The sequence below is a fragment of the Corvus hawaiiensis genome, chromosome 5 (genome assembly GCF_020740725.1).
Source record: "Corvus hawaiiensis isolate bCorHaw1 chromosome 5, bCorHaw1.pri.cur, whole genome shotgun sequence".
Classification (NCBI taxonomy): Eukaryota; Metazoa; Chordata; class Aves; order Passeriformes; family Corvidae; genus Corvus; species Corvus hawaiiensis.
This window is the reverse complement of record NC_063217.1, coordinates 39,406,756-39,420,453: the sequence shown is the minus strand read 5'-3', so window position 1 is coordinate 39,420,453 and position 13,698 is coordinate 39,406,756. Positions and strand designations below refer to the sequence as shown.

The window sequence follows — 13,698 nt, the reverse complement described above, 5'->3', positions numbered from 1 at the left end:
CAGAACATTGGGTGGTAGAAATAATTGAACTTTTGTTACATTTGTTCCATTTACTGGACGTCATCTTTAGGTCAGTTCCTCAGGCATTCCCTTAATTCAGATACATGTAACATCACATTACTGGACAGAGCTGAAGCTCCTGGTCTCCACAGCATGGATGACAAGATCAGACTAAACCAATTTTATTATGCAGCTGCAGCTTCAAAGTTTGTGATCTGTTACAGTGCTTGTAGTAACTTTGCTTTTACAGTAAGTGAAAAATGTGTGAAGTGAGCAGGAATTAGCTGTATTTTTGGAAGGCTTTAGTTTAAAAGGGAAAAAAATCAAGTTACTGTTCATTACCTCAGTACCAGAGAATTAATTTAGATTTCTGTGAAACTAAGCCATATTGGCTGCAAACAGGAATTTGTTCTTGGAAGGATAACAACAGCCAGCCTGTTGCCCTTGTTTACACTGTAAAAGGTACATAGGAAAAGAGAGAATTGCATCCAGCATGCACTCCGTGTAATTAAAACATGAAAAGTACTGCTGGTTTGGCTCTGTTTCTAAACAAATGTCAGGGCAAATATTCAAAACTAAGAAGAGCCAAGCCAAGGCTGCAAAAATTTTTGCTGTCAAAAATCTCTGTGTGAATTAAGATGACAGTTTTGGCAATTTCATTGCACCCTTTCTGACCAAAAGAATTGAGACATTTGTGCTTTTATCTATGCCTGGATTCAGGCCCCCACTGAATCATCACTTAGGTGATGTGTATTTCAGAGGTGCTTAAAATCCATATGAGTTGCAGCCTACTTCTCAAGGCTGTTAGTTTCTCTGCACATTTCTGGTGGTGGTTGTGTGCTCGAGACGGATGCTGTCAATATCCTGAAATATGCTTTCTTCTGCTAGCTTAATGCAGTAAATCTGAAATCTGCACTGGGCAAAGAATGAACATACAAATACATAAATGAATTGGCAGATTTTTTTGTTTGATATTATCCCTGAGAGAAGACAGAAGGAAAGCTCATGCGTCACTGAGAACACAAATCTTTGGAGCTAAATGCATCCAGATAAGGGCATGTAAGGATGGTGGAAAATATTTGCAAAAGCAGCTGAAGAAAGTTTGCTGCCAGGCTGACTTGCCATGTAAACCATTACTCAGGCTGAAAGGATCTGTGCTTTGGAAGATAGATTTACTAAAGTCCTTCTATTTGTTATCATTGCTTTGTAGACATTTTGAAATTCATCCCAAGAATGTATGTCTTAAGAGTTAACTTGCTGTGGGGTTATGTATACATAGATATATATATATATATATATATAGGTATTTGGACAGTTTTTAAAGTGTATGTATTTAGAGAAAGAGATTCTGAAGAGGGGGTGGAAACAGCTTCTGCAGGAAGAGCTATATTCACTTATGCACCACGTTGAGGTTTTTGTCCCTATTTAAAATAGTACCGAAAGAGGAAGAGAGAAGGAGAAATTTTGACTGGTGCTCATTTTTATAGTTACATTTTGGAACCAATTACTTCCTTGCTTAAATACTTACTAAAGGGAAGATAATCTACTTTTCAGGCAAGTTGCCTTGACTAGGTCTTGGATGACACTTCCACACTGACTGTGCAAAGCTCAGGATCATCTTGCACAAAACCAGAGACCAGGGATCTGGAAGGTTGTTAAGGAGTCTGCCTCTCCTGTTAAAAGTTACCCAGGGATCCCCAGGCCATTGCTGTCATATTTGCATACCTTGTTCTTAAATAAAATTCCTATGTAGCTTCACTACATAACTTGCTCCAGGGTTTAAATGTCACCATTGAAGGGTGGTGAAAGGAGAGTTCTACATTGTTTGTGTCTAAGCTAGGCCTGTAATTCTTCAAGTTATTGTGACTTATCATCCTGAATGGGCATGGAGAATCATTAAATACCAGCTATTTTCTGATGTCAGCTATTGTCTGATTTCTGACATTTTGTTTGATTTGCCTGTCTATCTTCATTCTCCTAATTTCCCGACTAAATAAACAAGAATTTTTCCCTCTGTGTGTGTGTGACATAGTTTGTCACAAAAGCTATGCTTTTAAAACCATGTGGCAGTTTTCTTGTTCCAACATCTTCCAGTTTGCTGTATTTTTCTTGAAGTGCAGTGGTAAAACTGGATTCAGCATCTAATAGCAAGGAATAAAGGAAAGCAGCTAAATTTCATGTCTTATGCTAACATGCCCTGGAATTATATTTCTTTCCCTTTTGAAATAAGTGTTATTTTCCCAGTTTTAATTGCATAGATTCTTAAGAGATGCTTAGCATTTTAATGCTAATTTTCCATTAGCATTGCTATCATGCTTTGAGCATTTTCCCCAGTTTCATCATTAGAACACCTCTAGGCAAATTATGAAGATTATTGCAAGTGAAAGTTGTTACCTGCAAATAAATTGCAGCCTCTGCAATTTCACTATCATCAGCCAATTTCAGAAATGCGTTTCTCTATTTCACTTTTCCAGTTGTTAAGGCCGAAATCCTAAGTACTGAACTTAGTATACAGAGCCTTTTGAAAGACCTCATTGGACTATATTATTTCAGTTTGATAGAAAAAGAAATCACTGGTTCTCTCTGAATAGCTTTATGCAGCCAAATAATACATTTCAGCCAGACTCTGTTTCCCTGATTTACTAGGGAACTTACTGCAGCTCCCGAAGGCTAGCTCAGAAGCCATAAACTGAAGTGCATCAAAGCTACTTCTTGTTGCCTATCTGCATGCCCTTCAGCCTGACAGAGAGATAAACACGAGGTTTGATATGATTAAATTTTCATTTTCTTATTATACTACATTGTTTAGAAATGGACTGTGATATTGTTTTCCTGTGTTTAGTATGGATGTCGAACTTACTAACTTGTAACTCTCTTGGTATTCATTCCCCTGTGAAAAATGTGTATGTTTGCTTAGGGGTTTTTGCTTTCAGAGATAATCAATAATGCTTCAGAAAATCCTTTATTTGAAATCCACTCTCAAGCACGTGGCTCATCCTTCTTTTCATACACTGTTGTGACTTACTTGGGTGACCTGTGCATTTCACCTTTACAGCCTATTGGGTCCCAAGCCTAAGCAGACCTTTTTCTGGTAGAACTCTTGTTTATCAGTCAAATACAAAATTTGTGAGAATGAGAAATGAAAGCTGTTTCTTAATGTGTCACTTGGTTTCAAGGGAGGATACATGTCTCCATTAAAAGCTGGCACAGGATAAAGCCAAAGGTGAAGCCAAACTTGAAATTTGCTGCCTTGAAGTTGGCCAATTTTTGGGTTGGGTTTGGCTTGGGACATTTTTGTTTTGTTTTGTTTGGGTGTTGGTGGTGGTGTTGTTTGTTTGGGGTTTTTAAATTTTGGGGGGGGAGAGGTCAGTCTAAAAAGTGACCAAATTTGGCAATGCTGGCCTAGATAATTAAGGGCTGGGAGGTGAAGGGAAAATCTGTAAAGGAAGAAACAGATGCCACCTGTCCACTAGCCTTCCAGCAGATGGTTGAGCCTTCCTGAGGGACATTCCCTCCTGATCCCCTCTTCCCACCTTCTCCTGTCCATTTTCCTTCCATATCTTCCTTTGCATTTACTGTACCAAATTTCTGGAGTTGCAAAAGCATCTCTTTCTAAAATAGACCTTATTCCTTCCTCAGCACTCTCTTGTCTCCCTGTAGATGGGATAGATTTTCTATCTCTTCCCCCAAACAGAGTGGAGGAGACTTGCTTTTTTTGTGACTGAGAAGACTCCCAGCTGAAAGCTGAGGGAATTATTCTACTTGGTGATCACCAGCTAACAGATTAATATGTCTAGGGCAAGGGATGCAGTTCTCTGTCTCTATGTGAAATTATGCAAATGTCTGCTCTTCTGCTGTGATTTAATGCAAAAATGCAGTTCATTTTACAAGAACTTCACAGTTTTCACATTTTGCATTTGCTTACAGCAACAGAATATGAAATGTTTTAGGAATGTTTCCAGCTATTGTCTTCTCTGTCTATTCACTTAATTCCTTTTTGGCTTTTGACAGTATATGTGTATTTTTTTCTAATGCTAGAAATTACCATTGAAAACACTTGCTGAAGGATGAAGTTTCTCTAACCATAGAAACATAGAATTGAATAGCACCCAAGAAAATTTGTTACCTCTGTATGATTCTTGTTTAGAATTTTGGTACTGGTAATTAAATTACTAAGTTGTGTATTGGAAATAAATTTACCAATTACATGCTAGTCTGATTTTTTTTTCCATCTCTGTCATCTGAGTTTGTCTATTTATCTGATTCAATTCCATGTTTTCCGTGTCATTTCCATGTAATGGGATGAGCCCTATTTACTTAACGAAGGTATAAAAACCCTGTAAACTAATATTGAACCAGTATTAGTGTTTTAAACGGTCATGTGGGACTTCACTGGAGAAATGAGGTGTGCTACAGGTTTCAAATATGATAGCAATGCTGATTTCTTCACAACTGTGTTAAAAACAGCTGATCTCCAGTAGAAACCACTCATGCTGGGCATTTCCAGCAATAAAACCATCATAACATTACTGAAAAGTGTTAAATATTAGTGCAGTCTGGAAAAATATAATTTCCTGTACCATTTAAGAAAACGGGAGTGAGAGTTGCTGAAAGTGCAATCCTAACTTGTAGGCTGGTAAGAGGAATAAATTAGCCTAGTGAATGTGAACTGCTAAACGGTTGCTATTCCACTGGGAAATCTTGCTGCTGAAAATTGCTTAACAGGGATGATTTTTCTTTTTGCCAGTGTAACCCAGACTCTGTGAATGGCTCTTCTCTGAGCAACAACATTGACATGTTGCCTTATGGGTATGTGTTCACAGAGATATGAAGAATAAACATGAAGTTATGCAGTGTGTATTGCAAAGTTGTTACAGGGAATTAGTTAATAAATAACATAAGAAATTAATAATTAACTGCCTTGTCTTACATCTTCCTGATCTTTATTCATCTGGTACTTCATAGGAACCTAGCTTATCTTCCATCCCCATTTATCTAGTCATGCTTTCTCTTTCATGTTTCCTCTCATTTTGTTTTATTGCCACTGCTCATCAGTTTCATCTCTGAGTGTATGGTGTTTACAGCCATTGCCAAGAGATCCTGAGGGCTATTTTAACTAAAGCACAAATAAAGCATAGTTTCAACTTTGTCCCTAAACTAACCATTTAATCAGTGGTGTGAGTTAGTAGGGACAGCATAGTAAGAAAGATGTCAGACCTCTAGTTTCGAAGAAGCAATGTTGTTTTCTTCATTAATGGCAGTGATTCCAGGTAAATTCCTAAATGCTAATTACTTCAGGAAAGCTCATAGGTTTTTTTGAACTATTTTGCAGGGGATTTCCCAAGAAAACAGGCAGAACTGCTAGGATAGCATCAGATGAAGAGATTCAAGGGTCAAAAGATGCTGTAATTCAGGATCTGGAGAGAAAACTTCGCTTTAAAGAAGACCTTTTGAACAACGGGCAACCGGTATAAAAACATAAAATACCCTGGGGAATGGGAGTGGGTGGGAGTGGGCATCTCAGGTAGTTTCTGAGATATGCTGCATATAAAATAATTGTTGTAGATTGCTTTTTGTGTATTTATAATTTTTAATTGAATTTTCAAAACTGCATTTCCAAAAGGAATGATAGTGTACATTTTGTTCTATCATGCCTTCTCCTGTTTGACAACTTTACTAGGACTTAACAAAGCCATGGAGGTCTCAAAAGTGGTGAATTTGCATAAGAAGCCTGCACAGTCTGTACCTCCAGGACTTTTTGAGCCTTAAGGGCCATTTGCTTTCGATTGTTCATCACTGAGTGGATGAATATGCATAGCTCTTGTTCAGCCCAGGCTCATTCTACCTTGTGCCCAGCCACTGGACAATGGGGGAAGCAATAGGTGGTAACTGGACATCGGAGGATGACAAGGCAGTTGATCGTGAGAAACAACCCAGTAGGAATCAGGCATCATTAGATTCTGCAGTTGGGGGGCTTCTTTTGACCAACACAATTTTGCCCAGTAGAATAGAAATAACCCATAGTACTAACTTGCAGACTCAAGAGTTAATGACCTGCTTGAGGAGTCAAGAATTGAGGTAAAATGAGCATATCAAACAGTGTAGATGCACAGCCACAAAGATCTCTGTGCATTTTTGTGCGCTTAAGATACACTTAAAAGATAAAATACCAAATTCTTCCTGCTCAGAGTTGATGAGAAGCAACTTTCCTAAGAATTTTTTTGCAGTTATTAAGACACTATCTTTGAAGTAGGAATTTCTTGTAAGAGGAAAGTAATTTTAAAAATGTAAACTGTCATCCCTCTTTTGCCAATAAAATGTTTTAAGAAACATCTGAATACCTTGGGATGCCTTTGTGTCACTTTGAAAGGAAGTGAAATTTTATATTTCTCAGGACGATGCCCAGAAGTTTACTAAGTTTGCTACTAGGTCTGAGCTGTGAACTGTGGTGGTGTAGTTCAAGAAAGCCCACGGAGTCAGACTATCAATCATCAGTTGCTCGATTTCGGTTCTTAGTAAGGTCAATAGAGTGAAGTAGGGAGAATGTTCAGAGTGACTGCTGCTTCTGTTACCTTTCTTCACTGACTGCACAGTGTTCGGCAGTTTTCTGTAGCAGTTGAGCAAAATCACTGTCATAGTGTATTAGTTCCTATTTTTTCCAAGGAGGTGGGCTGCAAATGACTGTCAATGCCTATTTTGGAAAGTGAGGGAGATGTTTGGCCTGGGCAAATGAATGGAATGTCCTGAGAATGCCCACATGGCCCAAGGTAAAAAAAAAAAAAAAAAAAAAGAGACTAACTGTGGTCAGATGATGTGGGAGCTTGAACTAAATAAATTCTGATTTGGTGCTTGCCTAGAGGCTTTTCCTTGCAGATTCCTATCTTGGGCAAATTCTGTATGTGTAATCATGGCTGTGGGCACTTGGAGTGACTGCAGAAGAAAGATAAGTGAAGAAAAGTTCATGATTTTCTTAGACACTTGTAACCAAGTCTACACTGGTACCTAGCTGTCATGAGTTTCAGCCTGCTGGTTTAGCTGCAATATGACATATTAAAAAAAAAAATTGAGCTTTTTTAAAAATGCAAGCATGAAGTAGATGTAATGTTTACAATTTCCATTCTTCATTCATTTTTCTCTTTAAATGAGGTGTTTCACCGTGAAATGAGTTTGTCTTGCATAAACTTGGATTTTTTTGCAAAGTTGATTTGTAAGAAAGTGTCTGAAATGCATTCTTGAATGCAGACATGTGGGATATGCCCAGAAAACTAATAATGAAATAATTTAATTATACATTAAGGTTTTTCTCTACCTCGTTTTATCTTCTGAGTGTAAATTGTCTTTTATAAGCTGTCTCTTCAATTTCAGAAAGAGTAACAAGAAATGGAAATTTTAAAATCTTAAAGAATACATTTTTCTGTATTTTTGACAAAATATTCAAGTAGAGTAGAATCTCCTTATCATTTTTGGCAGAGTTTTCTGCCTTGTGCTTCTAATGTAAAAACTGAGCAGAATGACTAGGAGTAAGATTTGGGATGATTTGATATGCCCTCTTCTGATGGCCATGCTGATTTAAGCAGTTCCTATTGCTCATTCCTACCCAAGTTCCTGGCACGAGGATGGAAACAAATGGCAGAGTCAGAGCAAGGGTTGCTTAATCCAAAAGAGCCACTTGTAATACTAAAAAAATGCATTACAAACTGTGGTAGAAAATTGCTGTTAGAAACGTATCCCTGCTCTCTTTTATTAAACATTACTTTAAGCATTGTTGACTGTGTACTGCATTGTAGTTGGAGAAATAATAATTTTTCTTTCTTTTCTCTCCCCCTCATCTTCTTTTTATTTCTTTTCAGAGATTAACATATGAGGAAAAAATGGCTCGTCGATTGCTGGGAGCAGACAGCGCTGCAACTGTCTTCAATATACAGGAACCAGAAGAAGATCCTGCTATACAGGTGTCACATAACTCTACAGTTTCATAGGAAAAAAAATTATTTTTTCTTTTTTACAAACTATGATTGTCATTAAAGTCCTACAGAAGACAATAAATATACACAAGATAGGATGGTTATTGATTACAGAAGTCATGTATTAGTGAAGTAAACTGGAGGATCACATGCCTATTGCTTAGTTTTTCTATAAGGTTGAGACTTCTCAAATGTCTGCTCTCTGCTTTAAACTCCTCCGTTTATCCTATTCTGTCCTAACCTTTAAGTCTCTCAAGGCAAGAATACATCTACTATCTTGAAACCATCTTCTTGTTATTTGTGTAATAGGCACTCTTTGGGTGCAGACCAAAACCACAACAGAAAGTCGGCTTGAAAGGCCAGGTACCTCTCCATGGTACACTCTCCATTGTTCAGATGCCAGAGCTGCTGTTCAGAAATGTGTAGCATTCGTTTGCTTATGGTGCCACACAAAGTACATGCTCTTGATAAAAACTCTGAGGAACTGTCATGGACATTTCTTGGTCTTCTTTCTGCCTCTTGATCTTTTTTTCTACCCTTGCAGGAAGCTCGCTCTGTTGGTGCTTCTGTAGTGAGTCCTGTGGATATTCAAAAGGTTAACATTTCCACCTTTTTCTGTCTTGTTTTTTTGTCTATTATTTTTTTTCTTTACTTTTTCCATTCTACTGTTCTTGGTTAATAACAAGAGATCCACTAGCATTAATAACTGTGGAGAATTGGGCTGTACTCCCTTTATGAGGATGTTCAAGTTGTTCTAGAAGCCTGTGTGAGTGCAGACAGTTTAACAGCAATCATCGTGTGCTCCACTATCTTTGTGCTGTAACATTAACATACACTGAAATGATACTAACTGTGTCATGTACTTCATGGTTTACTTTTATGGTACACTTCAGGAAACAAAGAAATTTTAAAACTATCTGCAGTTTACAAGGTATTTCTCTGCTCTTCCATTTTTTACAATTATCGAGGGTTATGATTATTATGTAACCAATGGTAGAAAGATGTCACATCATTCTCAGACCAGAGGGAGTGACAGAGGATGGGGATGTGAAAAGATGGCTTTGCATGAGGTGCATGTTCTGTCTTAAATACAATAAGGGTCAGAGACAATGGCCAAAGGTAATTTGAAAGAGTGTCTGAATTTCTGCTGGCTGAGAAGAGCATTGACTAATTTTTTTTTTTCCTGCGTCTGAGCTATTTTACATTCTGACATTTTCACTGTCATCTCTAGGATTTCAAGCAGGAATTCTGTACTGCAAAGTAGACAGTTCAAGAAAGCAAATTCAAGTGTATATCAGGAAATCATAACAAATTCAAATAACTGGTAGTGTTTCTGCTCTTCTTGTTGTATTTTCAATACTGTTACGATAAATTTTGTTTTTAAAGAAGGGTCCCACACAAAGGGGACCATAGCAACAGCAGTAAAAGGAAACAACTATCATGGACTCCCACCGTTGCCATTTTCCCTTACTTTTTCCCCTCACTTTTACAGGCAACTGTAAACAAAATAATTTTATCCTTCTGGTTCAGCCTCTGGTACAGTTCTATGCAAATAGCAGATGTAAACCATATGGTCTTCTAGCCATCTGGAAACAAAACCCACCCTAAATCTGTCTGTACCCTCAAGGAAATATTAGTGTGTTTCTTTTGTCTTTATGAACTGCCTCAGAATACTTTTATTCTTACAGGATTTTTTAAAAAATGGAAAGAAAGCAACCAATGACTTTCTTTCCCTTATAAATTAGACCTTAAGACAACATGAAATACAGTTTTTGCCTCATACCAGATGTCTCGATTGTTTCATAGGGAAGTTATTGGAGACATGGATTATAGTGTTTTTCTTCAACAAGATACAGTTTCCTTTTATATGTAAAAACTTAATGGATTGTTAAATATCAGTAAAATAAAAAAATCCAAACATTAAGAACATATCTTCCTGAACAATGTGTTGAAGCTGGACACTAATATCTACCTCTCCTTTGGCAGGAATATAAAGTCTCCAGCTTTGAGCAAAGGTTGATCAGTGAAATTGAATACAGGCTGGAGAGATCTCCTGTGGAAGAATCAGATGATGAAGTGCAACATGGAGATGAACCCATTGATAACAGTATGTCACCGTATTTTGAGATAAAGCTGAAGCACTACAAAATCTTTGAGGGAATGCCAGTCACATTTATGTGCAGAGTGGCAGGAAATCCAAAGCCAAAGGTAAGAAAAGATGGTAAATGTTTCTAGAATTTCTCTGAAGAGTTCTGTGTTGGTACTATACCATCAGGTTCTGGACTCTATGGGCTGTATCTTACAGGAACAGGAGATACTCACACTTGACAAGAAAGACTCCTATCTGGCATAAACTGCCTAATCTTTTGGCATAACTGGAGTTACTTAGTCAAAATCTAGTTAAAAATGCTACTATGAGGCTTCTGCTCTCAGTTACTCCCTCCTGAGACTTCTCAATTATTTTACCTGGAAGTAATGCTTCTTTCATTTTCAAAGTTACCTCCAGGGTACATTTGTAGCACAGAATGCAGTGCAATGCTAGAAAGCGCCATGTGAGCTGGCACAGGAGTCCCAAAAGCCACTTCATCTTGCTGGCATGGGTAATTAGTTCAGGCATGGCAACATGCTAATATAAAAATATGTGGGTTCTAGTTCAGAAGCCAGCATGGTATCTCTCATTCTTCAGCATCTACACACACTAACAAGACTAGATTTTACTGGAATTTAAAAGAAGGCGTAATAAAATACCATGAGCTCCCATATATGCCAACAGCAAGATGAGACATGATGGTGAGGTTTTAATGATGAACTTCAGAGGGAGGGTTGGGCTTGGGAAGCATTTCCTTGTAGCAAATATAAAAGTACCAGTTGCGTGATGTCAGTAGTCTGGAAGAGTGCCTTCCTTGGGTAGGTTGCATACAACCATTTCAGAAATTGCTTGGCAATCAACTGACTCATTATGCAGCCAGCAAACGGCAGCAGCTTCTTCACCTCCCTTGCCAAAGCCAGTGTCTTCTCTGTGAGGTCCTCACAGCTCTTACAGAGACCTCTCATGGATAGGGGCTCTTGTCTTCTTAGACAAGGTCAGAGATGCCCTATCTGTTACATAAGATCTGCACAGAAGCACTCACATCCAAATCTCTCATCTAGTTTAAGTTTTACAGGTACTTAGGATTTCAAACAGAGATAAATGCAAGTGACTTTACATGCCCAGTGGTATAAATGTATGATACTGTACAAGCTGTTAATTAAAAATAAAAGGACTTTATGAGGTAGCAGAGAAAGAACAACAGAGAACTAGGGTTACATTTACATCGGCAAGGAGTGCAGACCAGAAGAAGCAAATCTCTAGAATGAGAATCTATCCCTGCACACATTTCAGAAGGTTTTACTCCAGGCTAGCTCTAATCTCGTCCCACAGACTGAAGCAGATGCAGCACATTAGATGAGTTCTTGGAGCACATTTTCTGGCTTAGTTCCATCTGAAAGGAATCCAGTTCTATACTCCAAGAGCACAACATGATGTGAACCACTGCAAAGTAAGTGGGGTTGATCGGTATACTGATATCAAAAAAGCACTCCTGCTTCAAACAGGACACACAGTGAGAAGATAAGCCCAGTCTGACTGAAACCAAACTTTTCATGTCTAGCATTCCTTCTGAGATGACCATAGGTAAGAGTCTGTTGTGCTGAACAAGGGTGGAAGACAAATGGGTCTGTTGCTGACAGAAGTGCAGTGTGTGCAGAGATACTCTTTCTGCCTGAGGCTTATGACTACGTTGCTAGGTGACCTATTATGAGTCAGCCTTAGTCAACTTCACCATTCCCTAATTTCCAGTTTCCAATTAAGGTGTAGTTTCTCTGTCTGATTTAAGACAGATGAAAGAGGATATCTCCTTTCCCTCACTGGGGCAATAAGGATTGCACAGCCAATAAACTGCATTCTTAATACTTCCCATAAAGCATGCCCTTACAGAGGAGCATCTGATGTGAGTGCCCTGTGATTCACAGCCGATGGTCTGTTTTCCTGCAGTGTCAAAGTGTGCACATTAAGAAGTGATTTGCTCTTGCACCTGGAACTATGGCCCTTTGTTCCACTCACTCGCAGATGCTTTGTGTAATTTGTTAAGTTGCTTGGGATGGAACCAATATCAGTCCTGTTGTATGGCTACTTGTTAGCTGGGCTTCGCAAATGTCCGAGGCTGTATCTCCCCCTCATCTGCCAGAGCATGCCAAGACAGCAATTTTGAAAAGCTCAGTGGCTGAGAGCTGCCCTTCTGCTGTCATTTGTTGAAGCTGGAAGTGTTGCTCGTGAATAAATTTTTTACTTTGGCAAATGAAAAGCTGGAAATAATTTACTAACTTGAAGCTCCTCCCTTCTAAGTATTCTGTCAGGTCTGCCAAGGAATGGCTTTGTAAAGGACTGTAGTGTTTCTTAAATCTGGCATTCATTACAAGGGATTTTTCTGAGCGGGGTTATTGGCTTGATTATTTTTTCCCCTGAACATGCCATGTAAATTGAATACTGATGTGCAAATTCTGTCTTCATATATATGACTTTTTAAATCTGAGTCTACTTTTTGTTATAACCTTTGGTGTAATGTAACACTATTTTCTCATCAAAATGAGAAACCTGTGGTGCTACAGGAGGGACTAAGGAATACTTATTTTTAAGGGATTATTTCTCCTCAAAATTAGGACAATGCCATACAGGAGGTTAATTGAGACACAAATGTTACATAAATCTCATACTCCTCACTCTTCACATGGCTGAATATAATTCTTGGTGATTAAAAATGCCTGTGCTGCCCAAGATCAAACCCCTCTTTGTACTGTGTATCCCATTGTATTCCTAGTCATTACACACTGGTTTCTGAAAATCTGGTGCAAATAAAAGCAATCCACATGCAGTGTTCAGTGCTTACGTAGTTTAATGGTACATTTATTAAAAGTTATCCTAGAAAGAAAATATTTCACTGCAAGGGCCATTGTCTCCTGCAATGGTAGTGTTTTACTTATTAACTCCATGTCAGATAAAGGTAATATTAAGAATTTACTGCTCATATGGGATGCCAGTGCTTTTAAACTTAGTTGAAATAAGTTTTGGACAACATATACATGATGTTTGGATAGCTGGTTCAGTTAATATTTGTGTGTATTTCCATGCATGTCTCCTGATATTTCTGATAAGTGTACTGTTATTAAATAGTTACTACTTAATGCAGTAGATTTCCAAGCAACATTATGACACATGTAAAGCATGCAAGTTAAAACTCATTTTTTGCAGCTATGTTGTTTTAGCACCCATTAGCATGTGTATATAAGTGATCAAATATCTCTTGCATCTCCAGTAAGTGCTCTGTCAGCAGACAGGAAGACATGACTAAATCTTTTGTTAGGACCACAGAGTCTCTGCAAGGCTGCTGACAGACAAAATGGGAAACAAGCATAACCAGCTATTGAGGAAATGAAATCATTTCAACTTACACATAATGCTTGTTAATATATAAATCATACGCAGTAATAAATTTTTAAGGAAAATTTCCACTCATTTTCTCAAAAAAAATCTCCATTGCTTTTTGTGAAATTCTAAAGTATACCCTTAACTTTCCCCCAAGTGAGTGAATTTCAAGCTTTGAAATGTTGGCACATATGAAGAACCCAGCAGATTAAACTCTATCAGGAATGGAATTACACTTTGCTTTGTCACTTCATTTCTTACTAGAGAGCCAGC

The 13,698-nt window shown here is 38.0% G+C and overlaps 1 protein-coding gene across 8 annotated transcripts in view; it reads left to right on the top strand.

Annotated features, from left to right (window-relative positions):
* Positions 1-13,698, top strand: part of PALLD (palladin, cytoskeletal associated protein) — a 199,629-nt gene that overhangs the window by 169,198 nt on the left and 16,733 nt on the right. For 7 of the 8 annotated variants that reach the window (XM_048303959.1, XM_048303956.1, XM_048303957.1 and 4 more), the window contains 4 exons: positions 5,333-5,468; positions 7,851-7,952; positions 8,509-8,559; positions 9,951-10,172. In XM_048303959.1, coding sequence (XP_048159916.1) covers positions 5,333-5,468; positions 7,851-7,952; positions 8,509-8,559; positions 9,951-10,172 — 511 coding nt within the window. The remainder of the gene's footprint in view (positions 1-5,332; positions 5,469-7,850; positions 7,953-8,508; positions 8,560-9,950; positions 10,173-13,698) is intronic. The other variant, XM_048303958.1, reaches the window with a different exon arrangement.